Source organism: Somniosus microcephalus, chromosome 12 (assembly GCF_052327205.1).
Source record: "Somniosus microcephalus isolate GS21.2 chromosome 12, FLI_Smic_1.0, whole genome shotgun sequence".
Lineage (NCBI taxonomy): Eukaryota > Metazoa > Chordata > Chondrichthyes > Squaliformes > Somniosidae > Somniosus > Somniosus microcephalus.
Window position 1 is genome coordinate 4869740 of NC_140998.1, and position 27908 is coordinate 4897647.

Here is a 27908-nt window from a genome sequence, read left to right on the forward strand (position 1 = left end):
ACCCCACTGCCCTGCTCTCTCCCTATAGCCCTGTATCAATCCCAAACTAATCCCACTGCCCTGCTCGCTCCCCATAGCCCTGTATCAATCCGAAACTAATCCCACTGCCCTGCTCTCTCCCCATAGCCCTGTATCAATCCCAAACTAATCCCACTGCCCTGCTCTCTCCCCATAGCCCTGTATCAATCCGAAACTAATCCCACTGCCCCGCTCTCTCCCTATAGCCCTGTATCAATCCCGAACTAACCCCACTGACTCCCCACAGCCCTGTATCAATCCCAAACTAATCCCACTGCCCTGCTCTCTCCCTATAGCCCTGTATCAATCCCAAACTAATCCCACTGCTCTGCTCTCTCCCCATAGCCCTGTATCAATCCCAAACTAACCCCACTGCCCCGCTCTCTCCCCACAGCCCTGTATCAATCCCAAGCTAATCCCACTGCCCCGCGCTCTCCCTATAGCCCTGTATCAATCCCAAACTAATCCCACTGCCCCGCTCTCTCCCTATAGCCCTGTATCAATCCCAAACTAATCCCACTGCCCCGCTCTCTCCCCACAGCCCTGTATCAATCCCAAACTAATCCCACTGCCCCGCTCTCTCCCTATAGCCCTGTATCAATCCCAAACTAATCCCACTGCCCCGCTCTCTCCCTATAGCCCTGTATCAATCCCAAACTAATCCCACTGCCCTGCTCTCTCCCCATAGCCCTGCATCAATCCCAAACTAATCCCACTGCCCCGCTCTCTCCCCATAGCCCTGCATCAATCCCAAACTAATCCCACAGCCCCGCTCTCTCCCCATAGCCCTGTACCAATCCCAAACTAATCCCACTGCCCCGCTCGCTCCCCATAGCCCTGTATCAATCCCAAACTAATCCCACTGCCCTGCTCTCTCCCCATAGCCCTGTATCAATCACAAACTAATCCGAATGCCCCGCACTCTCCCCATAGCCCTGTATCAATCCCAAACTAATCCCGCTGCCCCGCTCTCTCCGCATAGCCCTGTATCAATCCCAAACTAATCCCACTGCCCCGCTCTCTCCCCATAGCCCTGTATCAATCCCAAACTAATCCCACTGCCCCGCTCTCGCCCCATAGCCCTGTATCAATCCCAAACTAATCCCACTGCCCCGCTCTCTCCCCATAGCCCTGTATCAATCCCAAACTAATCCCACTGCCCCGCTCTCTTCCCATAGCCCTGTATCAATCCCAAACTAATCCCACTGCCCCGCTCTCTCCCCATAGCCCTGTATCAATCCCAAACTAATCCCACTGCCCTGCCCTCTCCCCATAGCCCTGTATCAATCCCAAACTAATCCCACTGCCCCACTCTCTCCCCATAGTTCTGTATCAATCCCAAATAATCCCACTGCCCTGCTCTCTCCCCATAGCCCTGCATCAATCCCAAACTAACCCCACGGCCCCACTCCCTCCCCATAGCCCTGTATCAATCCCAAACTAATCCCACTGCCCTGCTCTCTCCCCATAGCCCTGTCTCAATCCCAAACTAATCCCACTGCCCCGCTCTCTCCCCATAGCCCTGTATCAATCCCAAACTAACCCCACGGCCTCACTCCCTCCCCATAGCCCTGTATCAAGCCCCAAACTAATCCCACTGCCCCGCTCTCTCCCCATAGCCCTGTATCAATCCCAAACTAATCCTACTGCCCCGCTCTCTCCCCATAGCCCTGTATCAATCCCCAAACTAATCCCACTGCCCTGCTCTCTCCCCATAGCCCTGTATCAATCCCAAACTAATCCTACTGCCCCGCTCTCTCCCCATAGCCCTGTATCAATCCCAAACTAATCCTGCTGCCCCGCTCTCACACCATAGCCCTGTATCAATCCCAAACTAATCCCACTGCCCTGCTCTCTCCCCATAGCCCTGTCTCAATCCCAAACTAACCCCACTGCCCCGCTCTCTCCCCATAGCCCTGTATCAATCCCAAACTAACCCCACTGCCCTGCTCTCTCCCTATAGCCCTGTATAAATCCCAAACTAATCCCACTGCCCTGCTCTCTCCCCATAGCCCTGTACCAATCCCAAACTAATCCCACTGCCCAGCTCTCTCCCCATAGCCCTGTATCAATCCCCAAACTAATCCCACTGCCCTGCTCTCTCCCCATAGCCCTGTATCAATCCCAAACTAATCCCACTGCCCCGCTCTCTCCCCATAGCCCTGTATCAATCCCAAACTAATCCCACTGCGCTGCTCTCTCCCCATAGCCCTGTCTCAATCCCAAACTAATCCCACTGCCCCGCTCTCTCCCCATAGCCCTGTATCAATCCCAAGCTAACCCCACGGCCTCACTCCCTCCCCATAGCCCTGTATCAATCCCAAACTAATCCCACTGCCGCGCTCTCTCCCCATAGCCCTGTATCAATCCCCAAACTAATCCCACTGCCCCACTCTCTCCCCATAGCCCTGTATCAATCCCAAACTAATCCTACTGCCCCGCTCTCTCACCATAGCCCTGTATCAATCCCAAACTAATCCTACTGCCCCGCTCTCACACCATAGCCCTGTATCAATCCCAAACTAATCCCACTGCCCTGCTCTCTCCCCGTAGCCCTGTATCAATCCCAAACTAACCCCACTGCCCTGCTCTCTCCCTATAGCCCTGTATGAATCCCAAACTAATCCCACTGACCCGCTCTCTCCCCATAGCCCTGTATCAATCCCAAACTAATCCCACTGCCCTGCTCGCTCCCCATAGCCCTGTATCAATCCCAAACTAATCCCACTGCCCTGCTCGCTCCCCATAGCCCTGTATCAATCCCAAACTAATCCCCCTGCCCTGCTCTCTCCCACAGCCCTGCATCAATCCCAAACTAACCCCACGGCCCCACTCCCTCCCCATAGCTCTGTATCAATCCCAAACTAATCCCACTGCCCCGCTCTCTCCCCATAGCCCTGTATCAATCCCAAACTAACCCCACGGCCCCACTCCCTCCCCATAGCCCTGGATCAATCCCCAAACTAATCCCACTGCCCTGCTCTCTCCCCATAGCCCTGTATCAATCCCAAACTAATCCTACTGCCCCGCTCTCTCCCCATAGCCCTGTATCAATCCCAAACTAACCCCACTGCCCCACTCTCTCCCCATAGCCCTGTATCAATCCCAAACTAATGCTACTGCCCCGCTCTCTCCCCATAGCCCTGTATCAATCCCAAACTAATCCTACTGCCCCGCTCCCTCCCCATAGCCCTGTATCAATCCCAAACTAATCCCACTGACTCCCCACAGCCCTGTATCAATCCCAAACTAATCCCACTGCCCTGCTCTCTCCCTATAGCCCTGTATCAATCCCAAACTAATCCCACTGCTCTGCTCTCTCCCCATAGCCCTGTATCAATCCCAAACTAACCCCACTGCCGCGCTCTCCCCCCACAGCCCTGTATCAATCCCAAGCTAATCCCACTGCCCCGCTCTCTCCCTATAGCCCTGTATCAATCCCAAACTAATCCCACTGCCCCGCTCTCTCCCTATAGCCCTGTATCAATCCCAAACTAATCCCACTGCCCCGCTCTCTCCCCACAGCCCTGTATCAATCCCAAACTAATCCCACTGCCCCGCTCTCTCCCTATAGCCCTGTATCAATCCCAAACTAATCCCACTGCCCCGCTCTCTCCCTATAGCCCTGTATCAATCCCAAACTAATCCCACTGCCCCGCTCTCTCCCCACAGCCCTGTATCAATCCCAAACTAACCCCACTGCCCCACTCTCTCCCCATAGCCCTGTATCAATCCCAAACGAATCCCACTACCCTGCTCTCTCCCCATAGCCCTGCATCAATCCCAAACTAATCCCACTGCCCCGCTCTCTCCCCATAGCCCTGCATCAATCCCAAACTAATCCCACAGCCCCGCTCTCTCCCCATAGCCCTGTACCAATCCCAAACTAATCCCACTGCCCCGCTCGCTCCCCATAGCCCTGTATCAATCCCAAACTAATCCCACTGCCCCGCTCTCTCCCCATAGCCCTGTATCAATCACAAACTAATCCGAATGCCCCGCACTCTCCCCATAGCCCTGTATCAATAAACTAATCCCGCTGCCCCGCTCTCTCCCCATAGCCCTGTATCAATCCCAAACTAATCCCACTGCCCCGCTCTCTCCCCATAGCCCTGTATCAATCCCAAACTAATCCCACTGCCCCGCTCTCGCCCCATAGCCCTGTATCAATCCCAAACTAATCCCACTGCCCCGCTCTCTCCCCATAGCCCTGTATCAATCCCAACCTAATCCCACTGCCCCGCTCTCTTCCCATAGCCCTGTATCAATCCCAAACTAATCCCACTGCCCCGCTCTCTCCCCATAGCCCTGTATCAATCCCAAACTAATCCCACTGCCCCGCTCTCTTCCCATAGCCCTGTATCAATCCCAAACTAATCCCACTGCCCCGCTCTCTCCCCATAGCCCTGTATCAATCCCAAACTAATCCCACTGCCCCGCTCTCTCCCCACAGCCCTGTATCAATCCCAAACTAATCCCACTGCCCCGCTCTCTCCCCATAGCCCTGTATCAATCACAAACTAATCCGAATGCCCCGCACTCTCCCCATAGCCCTGTATCAATCCCAAACTAATCCCACTGCCCCGCTCTCTCCCCACAGCCCTGTATCAATCCCAAACTAATCCCACTGCCCTGCTCTCTCCCCATAGCCCTGTATCAATCACAAACTAATCCGAATGCCCCGCACTCTCCCCATAGCCCTGTATCAATCCCAAACTAATCCCGCTGCCCCGCTCTCTCCGCATAGCCCTGTATCAATCCCAAACTAATCCCACTGCCCCGCTCTCTCCCCATAGCCCTGTATCAATCCCAAACTAATCCCACTGCCCCGCTCTCGCCCCATAGCCCTGTATCAATCCCAAACTAATCCCACTGCCCCGCTCTCTCCCCATAGCCCTGTATCAATCCCAAACTAATCCCACTGCCCCGCTCTCTTCCCATAGCCCTGTATCAATCCCAAACTAATCCCACTGCCCCGCTCTCTCCCCATAGCCCTGTATCAATCCCAAACTAATCCCACTGCCCTGCCCTCTCCTCATAGCCCTGTATCAATCCCAAACTAATCCCACTGCCCCACTCTCTCCCCATAGTTCTGTATCAATCCCAAATAATCCCACTGCCCTGCTCTCTCCCCATAGCCCTGCATCAATCCCAAACTAACCCCACGGCCCCACTCCCTCCCCATAGCCCTGTATCAATCCCAAACTAATCCCACTGCCCTGCTCTCTCCCCATAGCCCTGTCTCAATCCCAAACTAATCCCACTGCCCCGCTCTCTCCCCATAGCCCTGTATCAATCCCAAACTAACCCCACGGCCTCACTCCCTCCCCATAGCCCTGTATCAAGCCCCAAACTAATCCCACTGCCCCGCTCTCTCCCCATAGCCCTGTATCAATCCCAAACTAATCCTACTGCCCCGCTCTCTCCCCATAGCCCTGTATCAATCCCCAAACTAATCCCACTGCCCTGCTCTCTCCCCATAGCCCTGTATCAATCCCAAACTAATCCTACTGCCCCGCTCTCTCCCCATAGCCCTGTATCAATCCCAAACTAATCCTGCTGCCCCGCTCTCACACCATAGCCCTGTATCAATCCCAAACTAATCCCACTGCCCTGCTCTCTCCCCATAGCCCTGTCTCAATCCCAAACTAACCCCACTGCCCCGCTCTCTCCCCATAGCCCTGTATCAATCCCAAACTAACCCCACTGCCCTGCTCTCTCCCTATAGCCCTGTATAAATCCCAAACTAATCCCACTGCCCTGCTCTCTCCCCATAGCCCTGTACCAATCCAAAACTAATCCCACTGCCCAGCTCTCTCCCCATAGCCCTGTATCAATCCCCAAACTAATCCCACTGCCCTGCTCTCTCCCCATAGCCCTGTATCAATCCCAAACTAATCCCACTGCCCCGCTCTCTCCCCATAGCCCTGTATCAATCCCAAACTAATCCCACTGCGCTGCTCTCTCCCCATAGCCCTGTCTCAATCCCAAACTAATCCCACTGCCCCGCTCTCTCCCCATAGCCCTGTATCAATCCCAAGCTAACCCCACGGCCTCACTCCCTCCCCATAGCCCTGTATCAATCCCAAACTAATCCCACTGCCGCGCTCTCTCCCCATAGCCCTGTATCAATCCCCAAACTAATCCCACTGCCCCACTCTCTCCCCATAGCCCTGTATCAATCCCAAACTAATCCTACTGCCCCGCTCTCTCACCATAGCCCTGTATCAATCCCAAACTAATCCTACTGCCCCGCTCTCACACCATAGCCCTGTATCAATCCCAAACTAATCCCACTGCCCTGCTCTCTCCCCGTAGCCCTGTATCAATCCCAAACTAACCCCACTGCCCTGCTCTCTCCCTATAGCCCTGTATGAATCCCAAACTAATCCCACTGCCCCGCTCTCTCCCCATAGCCCTGTATCAATCCCAAACTAATCCCACTGCCCTGCTCGCTCCCCATAGCCCTGTATCAATCCCAAACTAATCCCACTGCCCTGCTCGCTCCCCATAGCCCTGTATCAATCCCAAACTAATCCCCCTGCCCTGCTCTCTCCCACAGCCCTGCATCAATCCCAAACTAACCCCACGGCCCCACTCCCTCCCCATAGCTCTGTATCAATCCCAAACTAATCCCACTGCCCCGCTCTCTCCCCATAGCCCTGTATCAATCCCAAACTAACCCCACGGCCCCACTCCCTCCCCATAGCCCTGGATCAATCCCCAAACTAATCCCACTGCCCTGCTCTCTCCCCATAGCCCTGTATCAATCCCAAACTAATCCTACTGCCCCGCTCTCTCCCCATAGCCCTGTATCAATCCCAAACTAACCCCACTGCCCCACTCTCTCCCCATAGCCCTGTATCAATCCCAAACTAATGCTACTGCCCCGCTCTCTCCCCATAGCTCTGTATCAATCCCAAACTAATCCTACTGCCCCGCTCCCTCCCCATAGCCCTGTATCAATCCCAAACTAATCCCACTGACTCCCCACAGCCCTGTATCAATCCCAAACTAATCCCACTGCCCTGCTCTCTCCCTATAGCCCTGTATCAATCCCAAACTAATCCCACTGCTCTGCTCTCTCCCCATAGCCCTGTATCAATCCCAAACTAACCCCACTGCCCCGCTCTCCCCCCACAGCCCTGTATCAATCCCAAGCTAATCCCACTGCCCCGCTCTCTCCCTATAGCCCTGTATCAATCCCAAACTAATCCCACTGCCCCGCTCTCTCCCTATAGCCCTGTATCAATCCCAAACTAATCCCACTGCCCCGCTCTCTCCCCACAGCCCTGTATCAATCCCAAACTAATCCCACTGCCCCGCTCTCTCCCCACAGCCCTGTATCAATCCCAAACTAACCCCACTGCCCCACTCTCTCCCCATAGCCCTGTATCAATCCCAAACTAATCCCACTACCCTGCTCTCTCCCCATAGCCCTGCATCAATCCCAAACTAATCCCACTGCCCCGCTCTCTCCCCATAGCCCTGCATCAATCCCAAACTAATCCCACAGCCCCGCTCTCTCCCCATAGCCCTGTACCAATCCCAAACTAATCCCACTGCCCCGCTCGCTCCCCATAGCCCTGTATCAATCCCAAACTAATCCCACTGCCCTGCTCTCTCCCCATAGCCCTGTATCAATCACAAACTAATCCGAATGCCCCGCACTCTCCCCATAGCCCTGTATCAATAAACTAATCCCGCTGCCCCGCTCTCTCCCCATAGCCCTGTATCAATCCCAAACTAATCCCACTGCCCCGCTCTCTCCCCATAGCCCTGTATCAATCCCAAACTAATCCCACTGCCCCGCTCTCGCCCCATAGCCCTGTATCAATCCCAAACTAATCCCACTGCCCCGCTCTCTCCCCATAGCCCTGTATCAATCCCAAACTAATCCCACTGCCCCGCTCTCTTCCCATAGCCCTGTATCAATCCCAAACTAATCCCACTGCCCCGCTCTCTCCCCATAGCCCTGTATCAATCCCAAACTAATCCCACTGCCCCGCTCTCTTCCCATAGCCCTGTATCAATCCCAAACTAATCCCACTGCCCCGCTCTCTCCCCATAGCCCTGTATCAATCCCAAACTAATCCCACTGCCCCGCTCTCTCCCCATAGCCCTGTATCAATCCCAAACTAATCCCACTGCCCTGCTCTCTCCCCATAGCCCTGTATCAATCCCCAAACTAATCCCACTGCCCCGCTCTCTCCCCACAGCCCTGTATCAATCCCAAACTAATCCCACTGCCCTGCTCTCTCCCCATAGCCCTGTATCAATCACAAACTAATCCGAATGCCCCGCACTCTCCCCATAGCCCTGTATCAATCCCAAACTAATCCCGCTGCCCCGCTCTCTCCGCATAGCCCTGTATCAATCCCAAACTAATCCCACTGCCCCGCTCTCTCCCCATAGCCCTGTATCAATCCCAAACTAATCCCACTGCCCCGCTCTCGCCCCATAGCCCTGTATCAATCCCAAACTAATCCCACTGCCCCGCTCTCTCCCCATAGCCCTGTATCAATCCCAAACTAATCCCACTGCCCCGCTCTCTTCCCATAGCCCTGTATCAATCCCAAACTAATCCCACTGCCCCGCTCTCTCCCCATAGCCCTGTATCAATCCCAAACTAATCCCACTGCCCTGCCCTCTCCCCATAGCCCTGTATCAATCCCAAACTAATCCCACTGCCCCACTCTCTCCCCATAGTTCTGTATCAATCCCAAATAATCCCACTGCCCTGCTCTCTCCCCATAGCCCTGCATCAATCCCAAACTAACCCCACGGCCCCACTCCCTCCCCATAGCCCTGTATCAATCCCAAACTAATCCCACTGCCCTGCTCTCTCCCCATAGCCCTGTCTCAATCCCAAACTAATCCCACTGCCCCGCTCTCTCCCCATAGCCCTGTATCAATCCCAAACTAACCCCACGGCCTCACTCCCTCCCCATAGCCCTGTATCAAGCCCCAAACTAATCCCACTGCCCCGCTCTCTCCCCATAGCCCTGTATCAATCCCAAACTAATCCTACTGCCCCGCTCTCTCCCCATAGCCCTGTATCAATCCCCAAACTAATCCCACTGCCCTGCTCTCTCCCCATAGCCCTGTATCAATCCCAAACTAATCCTACTGCCCCGCTCTCTCCCCATAGCCCTGTATCAATCCCAAACTAATCCTGCTGCCCCGCTCTCACACCATAGCCCTGTATCAATCCCAAACTAATCCCACTGCCCTGCTCTCTCCCCATAGCCCTGTCTCAATCCCAAACTAACCCCACTGCCCCGCTCTCTCCCCATAGCCCTGTATCAATCCCAAACTAACCCCACTGCCCTGCTCTCTCCCTATAGCCCTGTATAAATCCCAAACTAATCCCACTGCCCTGCTCTCTCCCCATAGCCCTGTACCAATCCCAAACTAATCCCACTGCCCAGCTCTCTCCCCATAGCCCTGTATCAATCCCCAAACTAATCCCACTGCCCTGCTCTCTCCCCATAGCCCTGTATCAATCCCAAACTAATCCCACTGCCCCGCTCTCTCCCCATAGCCCTGTATCAATCCCAAACTAATCCCACTGCGCTGCTCTCTCCCCATAGCCCTGTCTCAATCCCAAACTAATCCCACTGCCCCGCTCTCTCCCCATAGCCCTGTATCAATCCCAAGCTAACCCCACGGCCTCACTCCCTCCCCATAGCCCTGTATCAATCCCAAACTAATCCCACTGCCGCGCTCTCTCCCCATAGCCCTGTATCAATCCCCAAACTAATCCCACTGCCCCACTCTCTCCCCATAGCCCTGTATCAATCCCAAACTAATCCTACTGCCCCGCTCTCTCACCATAGCCCTGTATCAATCCCAAACTAATCCTACTGCCCCGCTCTCACACCATAGCCCTGTATCAATCCCAAACTAATCCCACTGCCCTGCTCTCTCCCCGTAGCCCTGTATCAATCTCAAACTAACCCCACTGCCCTGCTCTCTCCCTATAGCCCTGTATGAATCCCAAACTAATCCCACTGACCCGCTCTCTCCCCATAGCCCTGTATCAATCCCAAACTAATCCCACTGCCCTGCTCGCTCCCCATAGCCCTGTATCAATCCCAAACTAATCCCACTGCCCTGCTCGCTCCCCATAGCCCTGTATCAATCCCAAACTAATCCCCCTGCCCGGCTCTCTCCCACAGCCCTGCATCAATCCCAAACTAACCCCACGGCCCCACTCCCTCCCCATAGCTCTGTATCAATCCCAAACTAATCCCACTGCCCCGCTCTCTCCCCATAGCCCTGTATCAATCCCAAACTAACCCCACGGCCCCACTCCCTCCCCATAGCCCTGGATCAATCCCCAAACTAATCCCACTGCCCTGCTCTCTCCCCATAGCCCTGTTTCAATCCCAAACTAATCCTACTGCCCCGCTCTCTCCCCATAGCCCTGTATCAATCCCAAACTAACCCCACTGCCCCACTCTCTCCCCATAGCCCTGTATCAATCCCAAACTAATGCTACTGCCCCGCTCTCTCCCCATAGCCCTGTATCAATCCCAAACTAATCCTACTGCCCCGCTCTCTCCCCATAGCTCTGTATCAATCCCAAACTAATCCCACTGCCCCGCTCTCTCCCCATAGCCCTGTATCAATCCCAAACTAACCCCACGGCCCCACTCCCTCCCCATAGCCCTGGATCAATCCCCAAACTAATCCCACTGCCCTGCTCTCTCCCCATAGCCCTGTATCAATCCCAAACTAATCCTACTGCCCCGCTCTCTCCCCATAGCCCTGTATCAATCCCAAACTAACCCCACTGCCCCACTCTCTCCCCATAGCCCTGTATCAATCCCAAACTAATGCTACTGCCCCGCTCTCTCCCCATAGCCCTGTATCAATCCCAAACTAATCCCACTGCCCCGCTCCCTCCCCATAGCCCTGTATCAATCCCAAACTAATCCCACTGACTCCCCACAGCCCTGTATCAATCCCAAACTAATCCCACTGCCCTGCTCTCTCCCTATAGCCCTGTATCAATCCCAAACTAATCCCACTGCTCTGCTCTCTCCCCATAGCCCTGTATCAATCCCAAACTAACCCCACTGCCCCGCTCTCCCCCCACAGCCCTGTATCAATCCCAAGCTAATCCCACTGCCCCGCTCTCTCCCTATAGCCCTGTATCAATCCCAAACTAATCCCACTGCCCCGCTCTCTCCCTATAGCCCTGTATCAATCCCAAACTAATCCCACTGCCCCGCTCTCTCCCCACAGCCCTGTATCAATCCCAAACTAATCCCACTGCCCCGCTCTCTCCCTATAGCCCTGTATCAATCCCAAACTAATCCCACTGCCCCGCTCTCTCCCTATAGCCCTGTATCAATCCCAAACTAATCCCACTGCCCCGCTCTCTCCCCACAGCCCTGTATCAATCCCAAACTAACCCCACTGCCCCACTCTCTCCCCATAGCCCTGTATCAATCCCAAACTAATCCCACTACCCTGCTCTCTCCCCATAGCCCTGCATCAATCCCAAACTAATCCCACTGCCCCGCTCTCTCCCCATAGCCCTGCATCAATCCCAAACTAATCCCACAGCCCCGCTCTCTCCCCATAGCCCTGTACCAATCCCAAACTAATCCCACTGCCCCGCTCGCTCCCCATAGCCCTGTATCAATCCCAAACTAATCCCACTGCCCTGCTCTCTCCCCATAGCCCTGTATCAATCACAAACTAATCCGAATGCCCCGCACTCTCCCCATAGCCCTGTATCAATAAACTAATCCCGCTGCCCCGCTCTCTCCCCATAGCCCTGTATCAATCCCAAACTAATCCCACTGCCCCGCTCTCTCCCCATAGCCCTGTATCAATCCCAAACTAATCCCACTGCCCCGCTCTCGCCCCATAGCCCTGTATCAATCCCAAACTAATCCCACTGCCCCGCTCTCTCCCCATAGCCCTGTATCAATCCCAAACTAATCCCACTGCCCCGCTCTCTTCCCATAGCCCTGTATCAATCCCAAACTAATCCCACTGCCCCGCTCTCTCCCCATAGCCCTGTATCAATCCCAAACTAATCCCACTGCCCCGCTCTCTTCCCATAGCCCTGTATCAATCCCAAACTAATCCCACTGCCCCGCTCTCTCCCCATAGCCCTGTATCAATCCCAAACTAATCCTACTGCCCCGCTCTCTTCCCATAGCCCTGTATCAATCCCAAACTAATCCCACTGCCCTGCTCTCTCCCCATAGCCCTGTATCAATCCCCAAACTAATCCCACTGCCCCGCTCTCTCCCCATAGCCCTGTATCAATCCCAAACTAATCCCACTGCCCCGCTCTCTTCCCATAGCCCTGTATCAATCCCCAAACTAATCCCACTGCCCCGCTCTCTCCCCATAGCCCTGTATCAATCCCAAACTAATCCCACTGCCCTGCTCTCTCCCCATAGCCCTGTATCAATCCCAAACTAATCCCACTGCCCCACTCTCTCCCCATAGTCCTGTATCAATCCCAAATAATCCCACTGCCCTGCTCTCTCCCCATAGCCCTGCATCAATCCCAAACTAACCCCACGACCCCACTCCCTCCCCATAGCCCTGTATCAATCCCAAACTAATCCCACTGCCCCGCTCTCTCCCCATAGCCCTGTATCAATCCCAAACTAATCCCACTGCCCCGCTCTCTCCCTTATCCCTGTCTCAATCCCAAACTAATCCCACTGCCCCGCTCTCTCCCCATAGCCCTGTATCAATCCCAAACTAACCCCACGGCCTCACTCCCTCCCCATAGCCCTGTATCAATCCCCAAACTAATCCCACTGCCCCGCTCTCTCCCCATAGCCCTGTATCAATCCCCAAACTAATCCCACTGCCCTGCTCTCTCCCCATAGCCCTGTATCAATCCCAAACTAATCCTACTGCCCCGCTCTCTCCCCATAGCCCTGTATCAATCCCAAACTAATCCCACTGCCCTGCTCTCTCCCCATAGCCCTGTATCAATCCCAAACTAACCCCACTGCCCTGCTCTCTCCCTATAGCCCTGTATAAATCCCAAACTAATCCCACTGCCCTGCTCTCCCCATAGCCCTGTACCAATCCCAAACTAACCCCACTGCCCCGCTCTCTCCCCATAGCCCTGTATCAATCCCAAACTAACCCCACTGCCCCGCTCTCTCCCCATAGCCCTGTATAAATCCCAAACTAATCCCACTGCCCTGCTCTCTCCCCATAGCCCTGTACCAATCCCAAACTAATCCCACTGCCCTGCTCTCTCCCCATAGCCCTGTATCAATCCCCAAACTAATCCCACTGCCCTGCTCTCTCCCCATAGCCCTGTATCAATCCCAAACTAATCCCACTGCCCCGCTCTCTCCCCATAGCCCTGTATCAATCCCAAACTAATCCCACTGCGCTGCTCTCTCCCCATAGCCCTGTATCAATCCCAAACTAACCCCACTGCCCTGCTCTCTCCCCATAGCCCTGTATCAATCCCAAGCTAACCCCACGGCCTCACTCCCTCCCCATAGCCCTGTATCAATCCCAAACTAACCCCACTGCCCTGCTCTCTCCCCATAGCCCTGTATCAATCCCAAACTAACCCCACTGCCCTGCTCTCTCCCTATAGCCCTGTATCAATCCCAAACTAATCCCACTGCCCTGCTCGCTCCCCATAGCCCTGTATCAATCCGAAACTAATCCCACTGCCCTGCTCTCTCCCCATAGCCCTGTATCAATCCCAAACTAATCCCACTGCCCTGCTCTCTCCCCATAGCCCTGTATCAATCCGAAACTAATCCCACTGCCCCGCTCTCTCCCTATAGCCCTGTATCAATCCCGAAGTAATTACACTGCCCCGCTCTCTCCCCATAGCCCTGTATCAATCCCAAACTAATCCCACTGCCCTGCTCTCTCCCCATAGCCCTGTATCAATCCGAAACTAATCCCACTGTCCTGCTCCCTCCCCATAGCCCTGTATCAATCCCAAACTAACCCCACTGACTCCCCACAGCCCTGTATCAATCCCAAACTAATCCCACTGCCCTGCTCTCTCCCTATAGCCCTGTATCAATCCCAAACTAATCCCACTGCTCTGCTCTCTCCCCATAGCCCTGTATCAATCCCAAACTAACCCCACTGCCCCGCTCTCTCCCCACAGCCCTGTATCAATCCCAAGCTAATCCCACTGCCCCGCGCTCTCCCTATAGCCCTGTATCAATCCCAAACTAATCCCACTGCCCCGCTCTCTCCCTATAGCCCTGTATCAATCCCAAACTAATCCCACTGCCCCGCTCTCTCCCCACAGCCCTGTATCAATCCCAAACTAATCCCACTGCCCCGCTCTCTCCCTATAGCCCTGTATCAATCCCAAACTAATCCCACTGCCCCGCTCTCTCCCTATAGCCCTGTATCAATCCCAAACTAATCCCACTGCCCCGCTCTCTCCCCACAGCCCTGTATCAATCCCAAACTAACCCCACTGCCCCACTCTCTCCCCATAGCCCTGTATCAATCCCAAACTAATCCCACTGCCCTGCTCTCTCCCCATAGCCCTGCATCAATCCCAAACTAATCCCACTGCCCCGCTCTCTCCCCATAGCCCTGCATCAATCCCAAACTAATCCCACAGCCCCGCTCTCTCCCCATAGCCCTGTACCAATCCCAAACTAATCCCACTGCCCCACTCGCTCCCCATAGCCCTGTATCAATCCCAAACTAATCCCACTGCCCTGCTCTCTCCCCATAGCCCTGTATCAATCACAAACTAATCCGAATGCCCCGCACTCTCCCCATAGCCCTGTATCAATCCCAAACTAATCCCGCTGCCCCGCTCTCTCCCCATAGCCCTGTATCAATCCCAAACTAATCCCACTGCCCCGCTCTCTCCCCATAGCCCTGTATCAATCCCAAACTAATCCCACTGCCCCGCTCTCGCCCCATAGCCCTGTATCAATCCCAAACTAATCCCACTGCCCCGCTCTCTCCCCATAGCCCTGTATCAATCCCAAACTAATCCCACTGCCCCGCTCTCTTCCCATAGCCCTGTATCAATCCCAAACTAATCCCACTGCCCCGCTCTCTCCCCATAGCCCTGTATCAATCCCAAACTAATCCCACTGCCCTGCCCTCTGCCATAGCCCTGTATCAATCCCAAACTAATCCCACTGCCCCACTCTCTCCCCATAGTTCTGTATCAATCCCAAATAATCCCACTGCCCTGCTCTCTCCCCATAGCCCTGCATCAATCCCAAACTAACCCCACTGCCCCACTCTCTCCCCATAGTTCTGTATCAATCCCAAATAATCCCACTGCCCTGCTCTCTTCCCATAGCCCTGTATCAATCCCAAACTAATCCCACTGCCCCGCTCTCTCCCCATAGCCCTGTATCAATCCCAAACTAATCCCACTGCCCTGCCCTCTCCCCATAGCCCTGTATCAATCCCAAACTAATCCCACTGCCCCACTCTCTCCCCATAGTTCTGTATCAATCCCAAATAATCCCACTGCCCTGCTCTCTCCCCATAGCCCTGTATCAATCCCAAACTAATCCCACTGCCCTGCTCTCTCCCCATAGCCCTGTCTCAATCCCAAACTAATCCCACTGCCCCGCTCTCTCCCCATAGCCCTGTATCAATCCCAAACTAACCCCACGGCCTCACTCCCTCCCCATAGCCCTGTATCAAGCCCCAAACTAATCCCACTGCCCCGCTCTCTCCCCATAGCCCTGTATCAATCCCCAACTAATCCCACTGCCCTGCTCTCTCCCCATAGCCCTGTATCAATCCCAAACTAATCCTACTGCCCCGCTCTCTCCCCATAGCCCTGTATCAATCCCAAACTAATCCTGCTGCCCCGCTCTCACACCATAGCCCTGTATCAATCCCAAACTAATCCCACTGCCCTGCTCTCTCCCCATAGCCCTGTCTCAATCCCAAACTAACCCCACTGCCCCGCTCTCTCCCCATAGCCCTGTATCAATCCCAAACTAACCCCACTGCCCTGCTCTCTCCCTATAGCCCTGTATAAATCCCAAACTAATCCCACTGCCCTGCTCTCTCCCCATAGCCCTGTACCAATCCCAAACTAATCCCACTGCCCAGCTCTCTCCCCATAGCCCTGTATCAATCCCCAAACTAATCCCACTGCCCTGCTCTCTCCCCATAGCCCTGTATCAATCCCAAACTAATCCCACTGCCCCGCTCTCTCCCCATAGCCCTGTATCAATCCCAAACTAATCCCACTGCGCTGCTCTCTCCCCATAGCCCTGTCTCAATCCCAAACTAATCCCACTGCCCCGCTCTCTCCCCATAGCCCTGTATCAATCCCAAGCTAACCCCACGGCCTCACTCCCTCCCCATAGCCCTGTATCAATCCCAAACTAATCCCACTGCCGCGCTCTCTCCCCATAGCCCTGTATCAATCCCCAAACTAATCCCACTGCCCCACTCTCTCCCCATAGCCCTGTATCAATCCCAAACTAATCCTACTGCCCCGCTCTCTCACCATAGCCCTGTATCAATCCCAAACTAATCCTACTGCCCCGCTCTCACACCATAGCCCTGTATCAATCCCAAACTAATCCCACTGCCCTGCTCTCTCCCCGTAGCCCTGTATCAATCCCAAACTAACCCCACTGCCCTGCTCTCTCCCTATAGCCCTGTATGAATCCCAAACTAATCCCACTGCCCCGCTCTCTCCCCATAGCCCTGTATCAATCCCAAACTAATCCCACTGCCCTGCTCGCTCCCCATAGCCCTGTATCAATCCCAAACTAATCCCACTGCCCTGCTCGCTCCCCATAGCCCTGTATCAATCCCAAACTAATCCCCCTGCCCTGCTCTCTCCCACAGCCCTGCATCAATCCCAAACTAACCCCACGGCCCCACTCCCTCCCCATAGCTCTGTATCAATCCCAAACTAATCCCACTGCCCCGCTCTCTCCCCATAGCCCTGTATCAATCCCAAACTAACCCCACGGCCCCACTCCCTCCCCATAGCCCTGGATCAATCCCCAAACTAATCCCACTGCCCTGCTCTCTCCCCATAGCCCTGTATCAATCCCAAACTAATCCTACTACCCCGCTCTCTCCCCATAGCCCTGTATCAATCCCAAACTAACCCCACTGCCCCACTCTCTCCCCATAGCCCTGTATCAATCCCAAACTAATGCTACTGCCCCGCTCTCTCCCCATAGCCCTGTATCAATCCCAAACTAATCCTACTGCCCCGCTCCCTCCCCATAGCCCTGTATCAATCCCAAACTAATCCCACTGACTCCCCACAGCCCTGTATCAATCCCAAACTAATCCCACTGCCCTGCTCTCTCCCTATAGCCCTGTATCAATCCCAAACTAATCCCACTGCTCTGCTCTCTCCCCATAGCCCTGTATCAATCCCAAACTAACCCCACTGCCCCGCTCTCCCCCCACAGCCCTGTATCAATCCCAAGCTAATCCCACTGCCCCGCTCTCTCCCTATAGCCCTGTATCAATCCCAAACTAATCCCACTGCCCCGCTCTCTCCCTATAGCCCTGTATCAATCCCAAACTAATCCCACTGCCCCGCTCTCTCCCCACAGCCCTGTATCAATCCCAAACTAATCCCACTGCCCCGCTCTCTCCCTATAGCCCTGTATCAATCCCAAACTAATCCCACTGCCCCGCTCTCTCCCTGTAGCCCTGTATCAATCCCAAACTAACCCCACTGCCCCGCTCTCTCCCCACAGCCCTGTATCAATCCCAAACTAACCCCACTGCCCCACTCTCTCCCCATAGCCCTGTATCAATCCCAAACTAATCCCACTACCCTGCTCTCTCCCCATAGCCCTGCATCAATCCCAAACTAATCCCACTGCCCCGCTCTCTCCCCATAGCCCTGCATCAATCCCAAACTAATCCCACAGCCCCGCTCTCTCCCCATAGCCCTGTACCAATCCCAAACTAATCCCACTGCCCCGCTCGCTCCCCATAGCCCTGTATCAATCCCAAACTAATCCCACTGCCCTGCTCTCTCCCCATAGCCCTGTATCAATCACAAACTAATCCGAATGCCCCGCACTCTCCCCATAGCCCTGTATCAATCCCAAACTAATCCCGCTGCCCCGCTCTCTCCCCATAGCCCTGTATCAATCCCAAACTAATCCCACTGCCCCGCTCTCTCCCCATAGCCCTGTATCAATCCCAAACTAATCCCACTGCCCCGCTCTCGCCCCATAGCCCTGTATCAATCCCAAACTAATCCCACTGCCCCGCTCTCTCCCCATAGCCCTGTATCAATCCCAAACTAATCCCACTGCCCCGCTCTCTTCCCATAGCCCTGTATCAATCCCAAACTAATCCCACTGCCCCGCTCTCTCCCCATAGCCCTGTATCAATCCCAAACTAATCCCACTGCCCCGCTCTCTTCCCATAGCCCTGTATCAATCCCAAACTAATCCCACTGCCCTGCTCTCTCCCCATAGCCCTGTATCAATCCCCAAACTAATCCCACTGCCCCGCTCTCTCCCCATAGCCCTGTATCAATCCCAAACTAATCCCACTGCCCCGCTCTCTTCCCATAGCCCTGTATCAATCCCCAAACTAATCCCACTGCCCCGCTCTCTCCCCATAGCCCTGTATCAATCCCAAACTAATCCCACTGCCCTGCTCTCTCCCCATAGCCCTGTATCAATCCCAAACTAATCCCACTGCCCCACTCTCTCCCCATAGTCCTGTATCAATCCCAAATAATCCCACTGCCCTGCTCTCTCCCCATAGCCCTGCATCAATCCCAAACTAACCCCACGGCCCCACTCCCTCCCCATAGCCCTGTATCAATCCCAAACTAATCCCACTGCCCCGCTCTCTCCCCATAGCCCTGTATCAATCCCAAACTAATCCCACTGCCCTGCTCTCTCCCCATAGCCCTGTCTCAATCCCAAACTAATCCCACTGCCCCGCTCTCTCCCCATAGCCCTGTATCAATCCCAAACTAACCCCACGGCCTCACTCCCTCCCCATAGCCCTGTATCAATCCCCAAACTAATCCCACTGCCCCGCTCTCTCCCCATAGCCCTGTATCAATCCCCAAACTAATCCCACTGCCCTGCTCTCTCCCCATAGCCCTGTATCAATCCCAAACTAATCCTACTGCCCCGCTCTCTCCCCATAGCCCTGTATCAATCCCAAACTAATCCCACTGCCCTGCTCTCTCCCCATAGCCCTGTATCAATCCCAAACTAACCCCACTGCCCTGCTCTCTCCCTATAGCCCTGTATAAATCCCAAACTAATCCCACTGCCCTGCTCTCCCCATAGCCCTGTACCAATCCCAAACTAACCCCACTGCCCCGCTCTCTCCCCATAGCCCTGTATCAATCCCAAACTAACCCCACTGCCCCGCTCTCTCCCCATAGCCCTGTATAAATCCCAAACTAATCCCACTGCCCTGCTCTCTCCCCATAGCCCTGTACCAATCCCAAACTAATCCCACTGCCCTGCTCTCTCCCCATAGCCCTGTATCAATCCCCAAACTAATCCCACTGCACTGCTCTCTCCCCATAGCCCTGTATCAATCCCAAACTAATCCCACTGCCCCGCTCTCTCCCCATAGCCCTGTATCAATCCCAAACTAATCCCACTGCGCTGCTCTCTCCCCATAGCCCTGTCTCAATCCCAAACTAATCCCACTGCCCCGCTCTCTCCCCATAGCCCTGTATCAATCCCAAGCTAACCCCACGGCCTCACTCCCTCCCCATAGCCCTGTATCAATCCCAAACTAATCCCACTGCCGCGCTCTCTCCCCATAGCCCTGTATCAATCCAAACTAATCCTACTGCCCCGCTCTCCCCATAGCCCTGTATCAATCCCCAAACTAATCCCACTGCCCCACTCTCTCCCCATAGCCCTGTATCAATCCCAAACTAATCCTACTGCCCCGCTCTCTCCCCATAGCCCTGTATCAATCCCAAACTAATCCTACTGCCCCGCTCTCACACCATAGCCCTGTATCAATCCCAAACTAACCCCACTGCCCTGCTCTCTCCCTATAGCCCTGTATGAATCCCAAACTAATCCCACTGCCCCGCTCTCTCCCCATAGCCCTGTATCAATCCCAAACTAACCCCACTGCCCTGCTCTCTCCCTATAGCCCTGTATCAATCCCAAACTAATCCCACTGCCCTGCTCGCTCCCCATAGCCCTGTATCAATCCCAAACTAATCCCACTGCCCTGCTCTCTCCCCATAGCCCTGCATCAATCCCAAACTAACCCCACGGCCCCACTCCCTCCCCATAGCTCTGTATCAATCCCAAACTAATCCCACTGCCCCGCTCTCTCCCCATAGCCCTGTATCAATCCCAAACTAACCCCACAGCCCCACTCCCTCCCCATAGCCCTGGATCAATCCCCAAACTAATCCCATTGCCCCGCTCTCTCCCCATAGCCCTGTATCAATCCCAAACTAATGCTACTGCCCCGCTCTCTCCCCATAGCCCTGTATCAATCCCAAACTAATCCTACTGCCCCGCTCTCTCCCCATAGCCCTGTATCAATCCCAAACTAACCCCACTGCCCCACTCTCTCCCCATAGCCCTGTATCAATCCCAAACTAATGCTGCTGCCCCGCTCTCTCCCCATAGCCCTGTATCAATCCCAAACTAATCCTACTGCCCCGCTCTCTCCCCATAGCCCTGTATCAATCCCAAACTAACCCCACTGCCCTGCTCTCTCCCCATAGCCCTGTATCAATCCGAAACTAATCCCACTGCCCCGCTCTCTCCCTATAGCCCTGTATCAATCCGAAACTAATCCCACTGTCCTGCTCTCTCCCCATAGCCCTGTATCAATCCCAAACTAATCCCACTGCCCTGCTCTCTCCCCATAGCCCTGTATCAATCCGAAACTAATCCCACTGTCCTGCTCTCTCCCCATAGCCCTGTATCAATCCCAAACTAACCCCACTGCCTCCCCACAGCCCTGTATCAATTCCCAAACTAACCCCACAGCCCTGCTCTCTCCCTATAGCCCTGTATCAATCCCAAACTAATCCCACTGCTCTGCTCTCTCCCCATAGCCCTGTATCAATCCCAAACCCCACTGCCCCGCTCTCTCCCTATAGCCCTGTATCAATCCCAAACTAATCCCACTGCCCCGCTCTCTCCCCAGAGCCCTGTATCAATCCCAAACTAATACCACTGCCCCGCTCTCTCCCCATAGCCCTGTATCAATCCCAAACTAACCCCACTGCCCCACTCTCTCCCCATAGCCCTGTATCAATCCCAAACTAATCCCACTACCCTGCTCTCTCCCCATAGCCCTGCATCAATCCCAAACTAATCCCACTGCCCCGCTCTCTCCCCATAGCCCTGCATCAATCCCAAACTAATCCCACAGCCCCGCTCTCTCCCCATAGCCCTGTATCAATCCCAAACTAATCCCACTGCCCCGCTCGCTCCCCATAGCCCTGTATCAATCCCAAACTAATCCCACTGCCCTGCTCTCTCCCCATAGCCCTGTATCAATCACAAACTAATCCGAATGCCCCGCACTCTCCCCATAGCCCTGTATCAATCCCAAACTAATCCCACTGCCCCGCTCTCTCCCCATAGCCCTGTATCAATCCCAAACTAATCCCACTGCCCCGCTCTCTCCCCATAGCCCTGCATCAATCCCAAACTAATCCCACTGCCCCGCTCTCTCCCCATAGCCCTGTATCAATCCCAAACTAATCCCACTGCCCCGCTCTCTCCCCATAGCCCTGTATGAATCCCAAACTAACCCCACTGCCCCGCTCTCTCCCTATAGCCCTGTATCAATCCCCAAACTAATCCCACTGCCCCGCTCTCTCCCCACAGCCCTGTATTAATCCCAAACTAACCCCACTGCCCCACTCTCTCCCCATAGCCCTGTATCAATCCCAAACTAATCCCACTACCCTGCTCTCTCCCCATAGCCCTGCATCAATCCCAAACTAATCCCACTGCCCTGCTCTCTCCCCATAGCCCTGCATCAATCCCAAACTAATCCCACAGCCCCGCTCTCTCCCCATAGCCCTGTATCAATCCCAAACTAATCCCACTACCCTGCTCTCTCCCCATAGCCCTGCATCAATCCCAAACTAATCCCACTGCCCTGCTCTCTCCCCATAGCCCTGCATCAATCCCAAACTAATCCCACAGCCCCGCTCTCTCCCCATAGCCCTGTATCAATCCCAAACTAATCCCACTGCCCCGCTCGCTCCCCATAGCCCTGTATCAATCCCAAACTAATCCCACTGCCCCGCTCTCTCCCCATAGCCCTGTATCAATCCCAAACTAACCCCACTGCCCCACTCTCTCCCCATAGCCCTGTATCAATCCCAAACTAATCCCACTACCCTGCTCTCTCCCCATAGCCCTGCATCAATCCCAAACTAATCCCACTGCCCCGCTCTCTCCCCATAGCCCTGCATCAATCCCAAACTAATCCCACAGCCCCGCTCTCTCCCCATAGCCCTGTATCAATCCCAAACTAATCCCACTGCCCCGCTCGCTCCCCATAGCCCTGTATCAATCCCAAACTAATCCCACTGCCCCGCTCGCTCCCCATAGCCCTGTATCAATCACAAACTAATCCGAATGCCCCGCACTCTCCCCATAGCCCTGTATCAATCCCAAACTAATCCCACTGCCCCGCTCTCTCCCCATAGCCCTGTATCAATCCCAAACTAATCCCACTGCCCCGCTCTCTCCCCATAGCCCTGCATCAATCCCAAACTAATCCCACAGCCCCGCTCTCTCCCCATAGCCCTGTATCAATCCCAAACTAATCCCACTGCCCCGCTCTCTCCCCATAGCCCTGTATCAATCCCAAACTAACCCCACTGCCCCGCTCTCTCCCTATAGCCCTGTATCAATCCCCAAACTAATCCCACTGCCCCGCTCTCTCCCCACAGCCCTGTATCAATCCCAAACTAATCCCACTGCCCCGCTCTCTCCCCATAGCCCTGTATTAATCCCAAACTAACCCCACTGCCCCGCTCTCTCCCCATAGCCCTGTGTCAATCCCAAACTAATCCCACTACCCTGCTCTCTCCCCATAGCCCTGCATCAATCCCAAACTAATCCCACTGCCCTGCTCTCTCCCCATAGCCCTGCATCAATCCCAAACTAATCCCACAGCCCCGCTCTCTCCCCATAGCCCTGTATCAATCCCAAACTAATCCCACTACCCTGCTCTCTCCCCATAGCCCTGTATCAATCCCAAACTAATCCCACTGCCCCGCTCTCTCCCCATAGCCCTGTATCAATCCCCAAACTAATCCCACTGCCCCGCTCTCTCCCCATAGCCCTGTATCAATCCCAAACTAATCCCACTGCCCCGCTCTCTCCCCATAGCCCTGTATTAATCCCAAACTAATCCCACTACCCTGCTCTCTCCCCATAGCCCTGCATCAATCCCAAACTAATCCCACTGCCCTGCTCTCTCCCCATAGCCCTGCATCAATCCCAAACTAATCCCACAGCCCCACTCTCTCCCCATAGCCCTGTATCAATCCCAAACTAATCCCACTACCCTGCTCTCTCCCCATAGCCCTGCATCAATCCCAAACTAATCCCACTGCCCTGCTCTCTCCCCATAGCCCTGCATCAATCCCAAACTAATCCCACAGCCCCGCTCTCTCCCCATAGCCCTGTATCAATCCCAAACTAATCCCACTGCCCTGCTCTCTCCCCATAGCCCTGTATCAATCACAAACTAATCCGAATGCCCCGCCCTCTCCCCATAGCCCTGTATCAATCCCAAACTAATCCCACTGCCCCGCTCTCTCCCCATAGCCCTGTATCAATCCCAAACTAATCCCACTGCCCCGCTCTCTCCCCATAGCCCTGCATCAATCCCAAACTAATCCCACAGCCCCGCTCTCTCCCCATAGCCCTGTATCAATCCCAAACTAACCCCACTGCCCCGCTCTCTCCCTATAGCCCTGTATCAATCCCCAAACTAATCCCACTGCCCCGCTCTCTCCCCACAGCCCTGTATCAATCCCAAACTAATCCCACTGCCCCGCTCTCTCCCCATAGCCCTGTATTAATCCCAAACTAACCCCACTGCCCCACTCTCTCACCATAGCCCTGTATCAATCCCAAACTAATCCCACTACCCTGCTCTCTCCCCATAGCCCTGCATCAATCCCAAACTAATCCCACTGCCCTGCTCTCTCCCCATAGCCCTGCATCAATCCCAAACTAATCCCACAGCCCCGCTCTCTCCCCATAGCCCTGTATCAATCCCAAACTAATCCCACTACCCTGCTCTCTCCCCATAGCCCTGCATCAATCCCAAACTAATCCCACTGCCCTGCTCTCTCCCCATAGCCCTGCATCAATCCCAAACTAATCCCACAGCCCCGCTCTCTCCCCATAGCCCTGTATCAATCCCAAACTAATCCCACTGCCCCGCTCGCTCCCCATAGCCCTGCATCAATCCCAAACTAATCCCACAGCCCCGCTCTCTCCCCATAGCCCTGTATCAATCCCAAACTAATCCCACTGCCCCACTCTCCCCATAGCCCTGTATCAATCCCAAACTAATCCCACTGCCCCGCTCTCTCCCCATAGCCCTCTATCAATCCCAAACTAATCCCACTGCCCCGCTCTCTCCCCATAGCCCTGCATCAATCCCAAACTAATCCCACTGCCCCACTCTCTCCCCATAGCCCTGCATCAATCCCAAACTAATCCCACTGCCCCGCTCTCTCCCCATAGCCCTGTATCAATCCCAAACTAATCCCACTGCCCTGCTCCCTCCCCACGGCCCTGTATCAATCCCAAACTAATCCCACCTGCCCGCTCTCTCCCCATGCATCAATCCCAAATATTCCCACTGCACTGCTCTCTCCCCGGTGGGGTGGGGGGAAACCTGTAGTTCAGATAGTTTCTAGTTAATAGTCTATAAAGTAAAGGCACGGCAGGGCAGCTCAGTCCCGTGGAGTGCACTTCCTCTGCCAGGTGGGAAGTCCTGGACGCTTCTCGTAGCCTGGACGGCCACGTGTGCAGCAAGTGTCGCCAACTGCAGCAACTGGAGCTCCAGGTTTCCGAGCTTGAGCGGCAGCTGGAGTCACTACAGTGCATCCGAGAGGCTGAGAACTTCGTGGATAACACATTTCTAGAGGTGGTTGCCCCATAGCTTAAGAGTATGCAGCCAGAGAGGGAATGGGTGACCACCAGACAGAAGAGGAGGACCAGGCAGGTTGTGCAGAAATCCCGAGTGCAACTCGCTTGGTAACCAGTATTCAGATCTGGATACTGTTGAGGGCGATGGTTCCTCTGGGGAGAGCAGCCAGATCCAGGTGGCTCAGCTGCACGGGGGAGGGGAGAAAGAGTGGAAGAGCAATAGTGATAGGGGATTCATTGGTTAGGGGAACAGATAGGCGTTTCTGTGGACGCAGTCTTGACTCCAGGATGGTATGTTGCCTCCCTGGTGTCAGGGTCAAGGATGTCACTGAACGGCTGCAGGACATTGAGGGGGGAGGGTGAACAGCCAGAGGTCGTGGTCCATATCGGTACCAACGACATAGGTAGAAAGAGGGATGAGGTCCTGCAGGCAGATTTTAGGGAGCTGGGAAAGAGATTAAAAAGCAGGGCCTCAAAGGTAGTAATCTCCAGATTACTCCTGGTGCCACACGCTAGTGAGTACAGAAATAGGAGGACAGAGCAGATGAATGCGTGGCTGCAGAGATTCCTGAGGCATTGGGACCGTTTCTGGGGAAGGTGGGACCTGTACAAGCCGAACGGGTTACACCTCAACAGGACCAGGACCAATATTCTCACGGGAGGGTTTGCTAGTGACGTTGGGGTGGGTTCAAACTAGCTTGGCAGGGTGATGGGAACCTGAGAGTGGATTCAGAAGGGAGAGAAGCAAAGCTGGAAATGGAAGGCAGAAAATTAGTAAGTGGGTTTGGAAAGCAGAGGAAACAAAGGCTAGAAAATAAACAAGGGAGTTAGGCGATGCTAAATGGTATATACTTCAACGCAAGGAGTCTGGGGAATAAAGCAGGTGAGCTGAGGGCACAGACAGACACGTGGGAGTGTGATATTATAGCTGTTACTGAGACATGGCTGAAAGAAGAGCAGGAATGGCAGCTCAACATTCCTGGTTACAGGGTTTTCAGACGAGATAGAGGGGGGGATAAAAAAGGAGGGGGTCGCAATATTGATTAAAGAAACAATTACAGCTGTGAGGAGGGAGGATATCTTCGAAGGATCATCAAATGAGGCCATATGGGTTGAACTGAAAAACAAAAAAGGGGCAGTCACACTGCTGGGGGTGGACTATCGACCCCCGAACAGCGAGAGGGAGATTGAAGAGAAAATATGTAGGCAAATTTCTGACACGTGCAAAAATAGGGCAGTAATAGTAGGGGATTTCAACTTCCCTAACTGGGATAAAATTAGTGTGAAAGGTATAGAGGGAGCAGAATTCTTAAAATGCACTCAGGAGAATTTTTTTAGCCAGTACGTAGCAAGCCCAACAAGAGAGGGGGCAGTTCTGGACCTAGTTTTAGGGAATGAAGCTGGGCAGGTGGAAAGGGTATCAGTGGGAGAGCATATTGGTGGTAGAGATCATAATTCAGTTAGATTTAGGGTAGTTATGGAAAAGGACAAGGATAGAACAAGAATAAAAGTTCTCAATTGGGAAAAGCTAATTTTGCAGATGATACAAAAATGGGCCGTGTGGTTGATAATGAAGACGAAAGCTGCAGACTGCAGGAAGATATCAATGGACTGGTCAGGTGGGCAGAACAGTGGCAAATGGAATTCAATCTGGAGAAGTGTGAGGTAATGCATTTGGGGAGGGCTAACAAGGCAAGGGAATACACATTAAATGGTAGGACACTGAAGTGCAGAAGATCAGAGGGACCTTGGAGTGCATGTCCACAGATCCCTGAAGGTAGCAGGACAGGTAGGTAAGGTGGTTAAGAAGGCATACGGAATGCTTGCCTTTATTAGCCAAGGCATAGAATACAAGAGCAGGGAGGTTATGCTAGAACTGTAGAAAACACTAGTCAGTTAGAGGAGATTTCCGAGGATGTTGCCAGGGCTGAGGAATTTTAGCTGTGAGGAAAGATTGGAGAGGCTGGGGTTGTTTTCTCTGGAACAGAGGAGGCTGAGGGGAGATTTAATTGAGGTGGATAAAATGATATGAGGGGTCTAGATAGTGGATAGGGAGGATCTATTTCCCTTAGCAGAAGTCAATAACCAGGGGACACAGATTTAAAGTAATTTGTAGGTGGTTTAGATGGGATGTGACGAGAAATTTTTTCTGGGGGTCTGGAACTCTCTGTCTGAAAGGGTGGGAGAGGCAGAAACACTCATCACATTTAAAAAGTACTTGGATATGCGCTTGAAGTGCCGTAACCTACAGGGCTACGGAGCAAGAGCTGGAAAGTGGGATTAGGCTGGAGAGCTCTTTGTCGGCCAGCACATACAGGATGGGCTGAATGGCCTCCTTCTGTGCTGTAAATTTCTGTGATTCTATGAAGCGTGGGGACCCCGCTAGCTCATTACCTGCAGAGGGGCTGGAGACGGTCGCTGTCTTTCGCCTTCGCTTCACGTCCCCTGTACACAGCGAGCCAAGGTGGACACTCGTCTGTCTGGAGAGGAGGAGAACAGACAGCCTGAATTAACAGGTCTCTCAGCACCCCGCTGTAAAACCGTTCAACATATCGACGCAGCACTGTCAACAGCATGCAACACGCCAGAACATCACATGGTGCGGGTTTGGGGGAAATTCAGACACCAAACAAGGATTGGGAGGAGTGAGGACGCTGGCAGATTCACCCCCATCCCTTGGACCCAAGGGTCACTGGACAGTGATCAGGAGCGGGAACCCTGGCTGATTTCCTCTCTCTAACCCAGGGGTCACTGGACAGTGATCAGGAGCAGGAACCCTGG

At 54.1% G+C, this 27908-nt stretch overlaps 1 protein-coding gene across 1 annotated transcript in view; it reads right to left on the reverse strand.

Annotated features, from left to right (window-relative positions):
• Nucleotides 1-27908, reverse strand: part of LOC147108989 (G patch domain-containing protein 2-like) — a 70103-nt gene that overhangs the window by 23314 nt on the left and 18881 nt on the right. The window contains exon 3 of the mRNA XM_086002534.1: nt 27522-27607. Coding sequence (XP_085858660.1) covers nt 27522-27607 — 86 coding nt within the window. The remainder of the gene's footprint in view (nt 1-27521; nt 27608-27908) is intronic.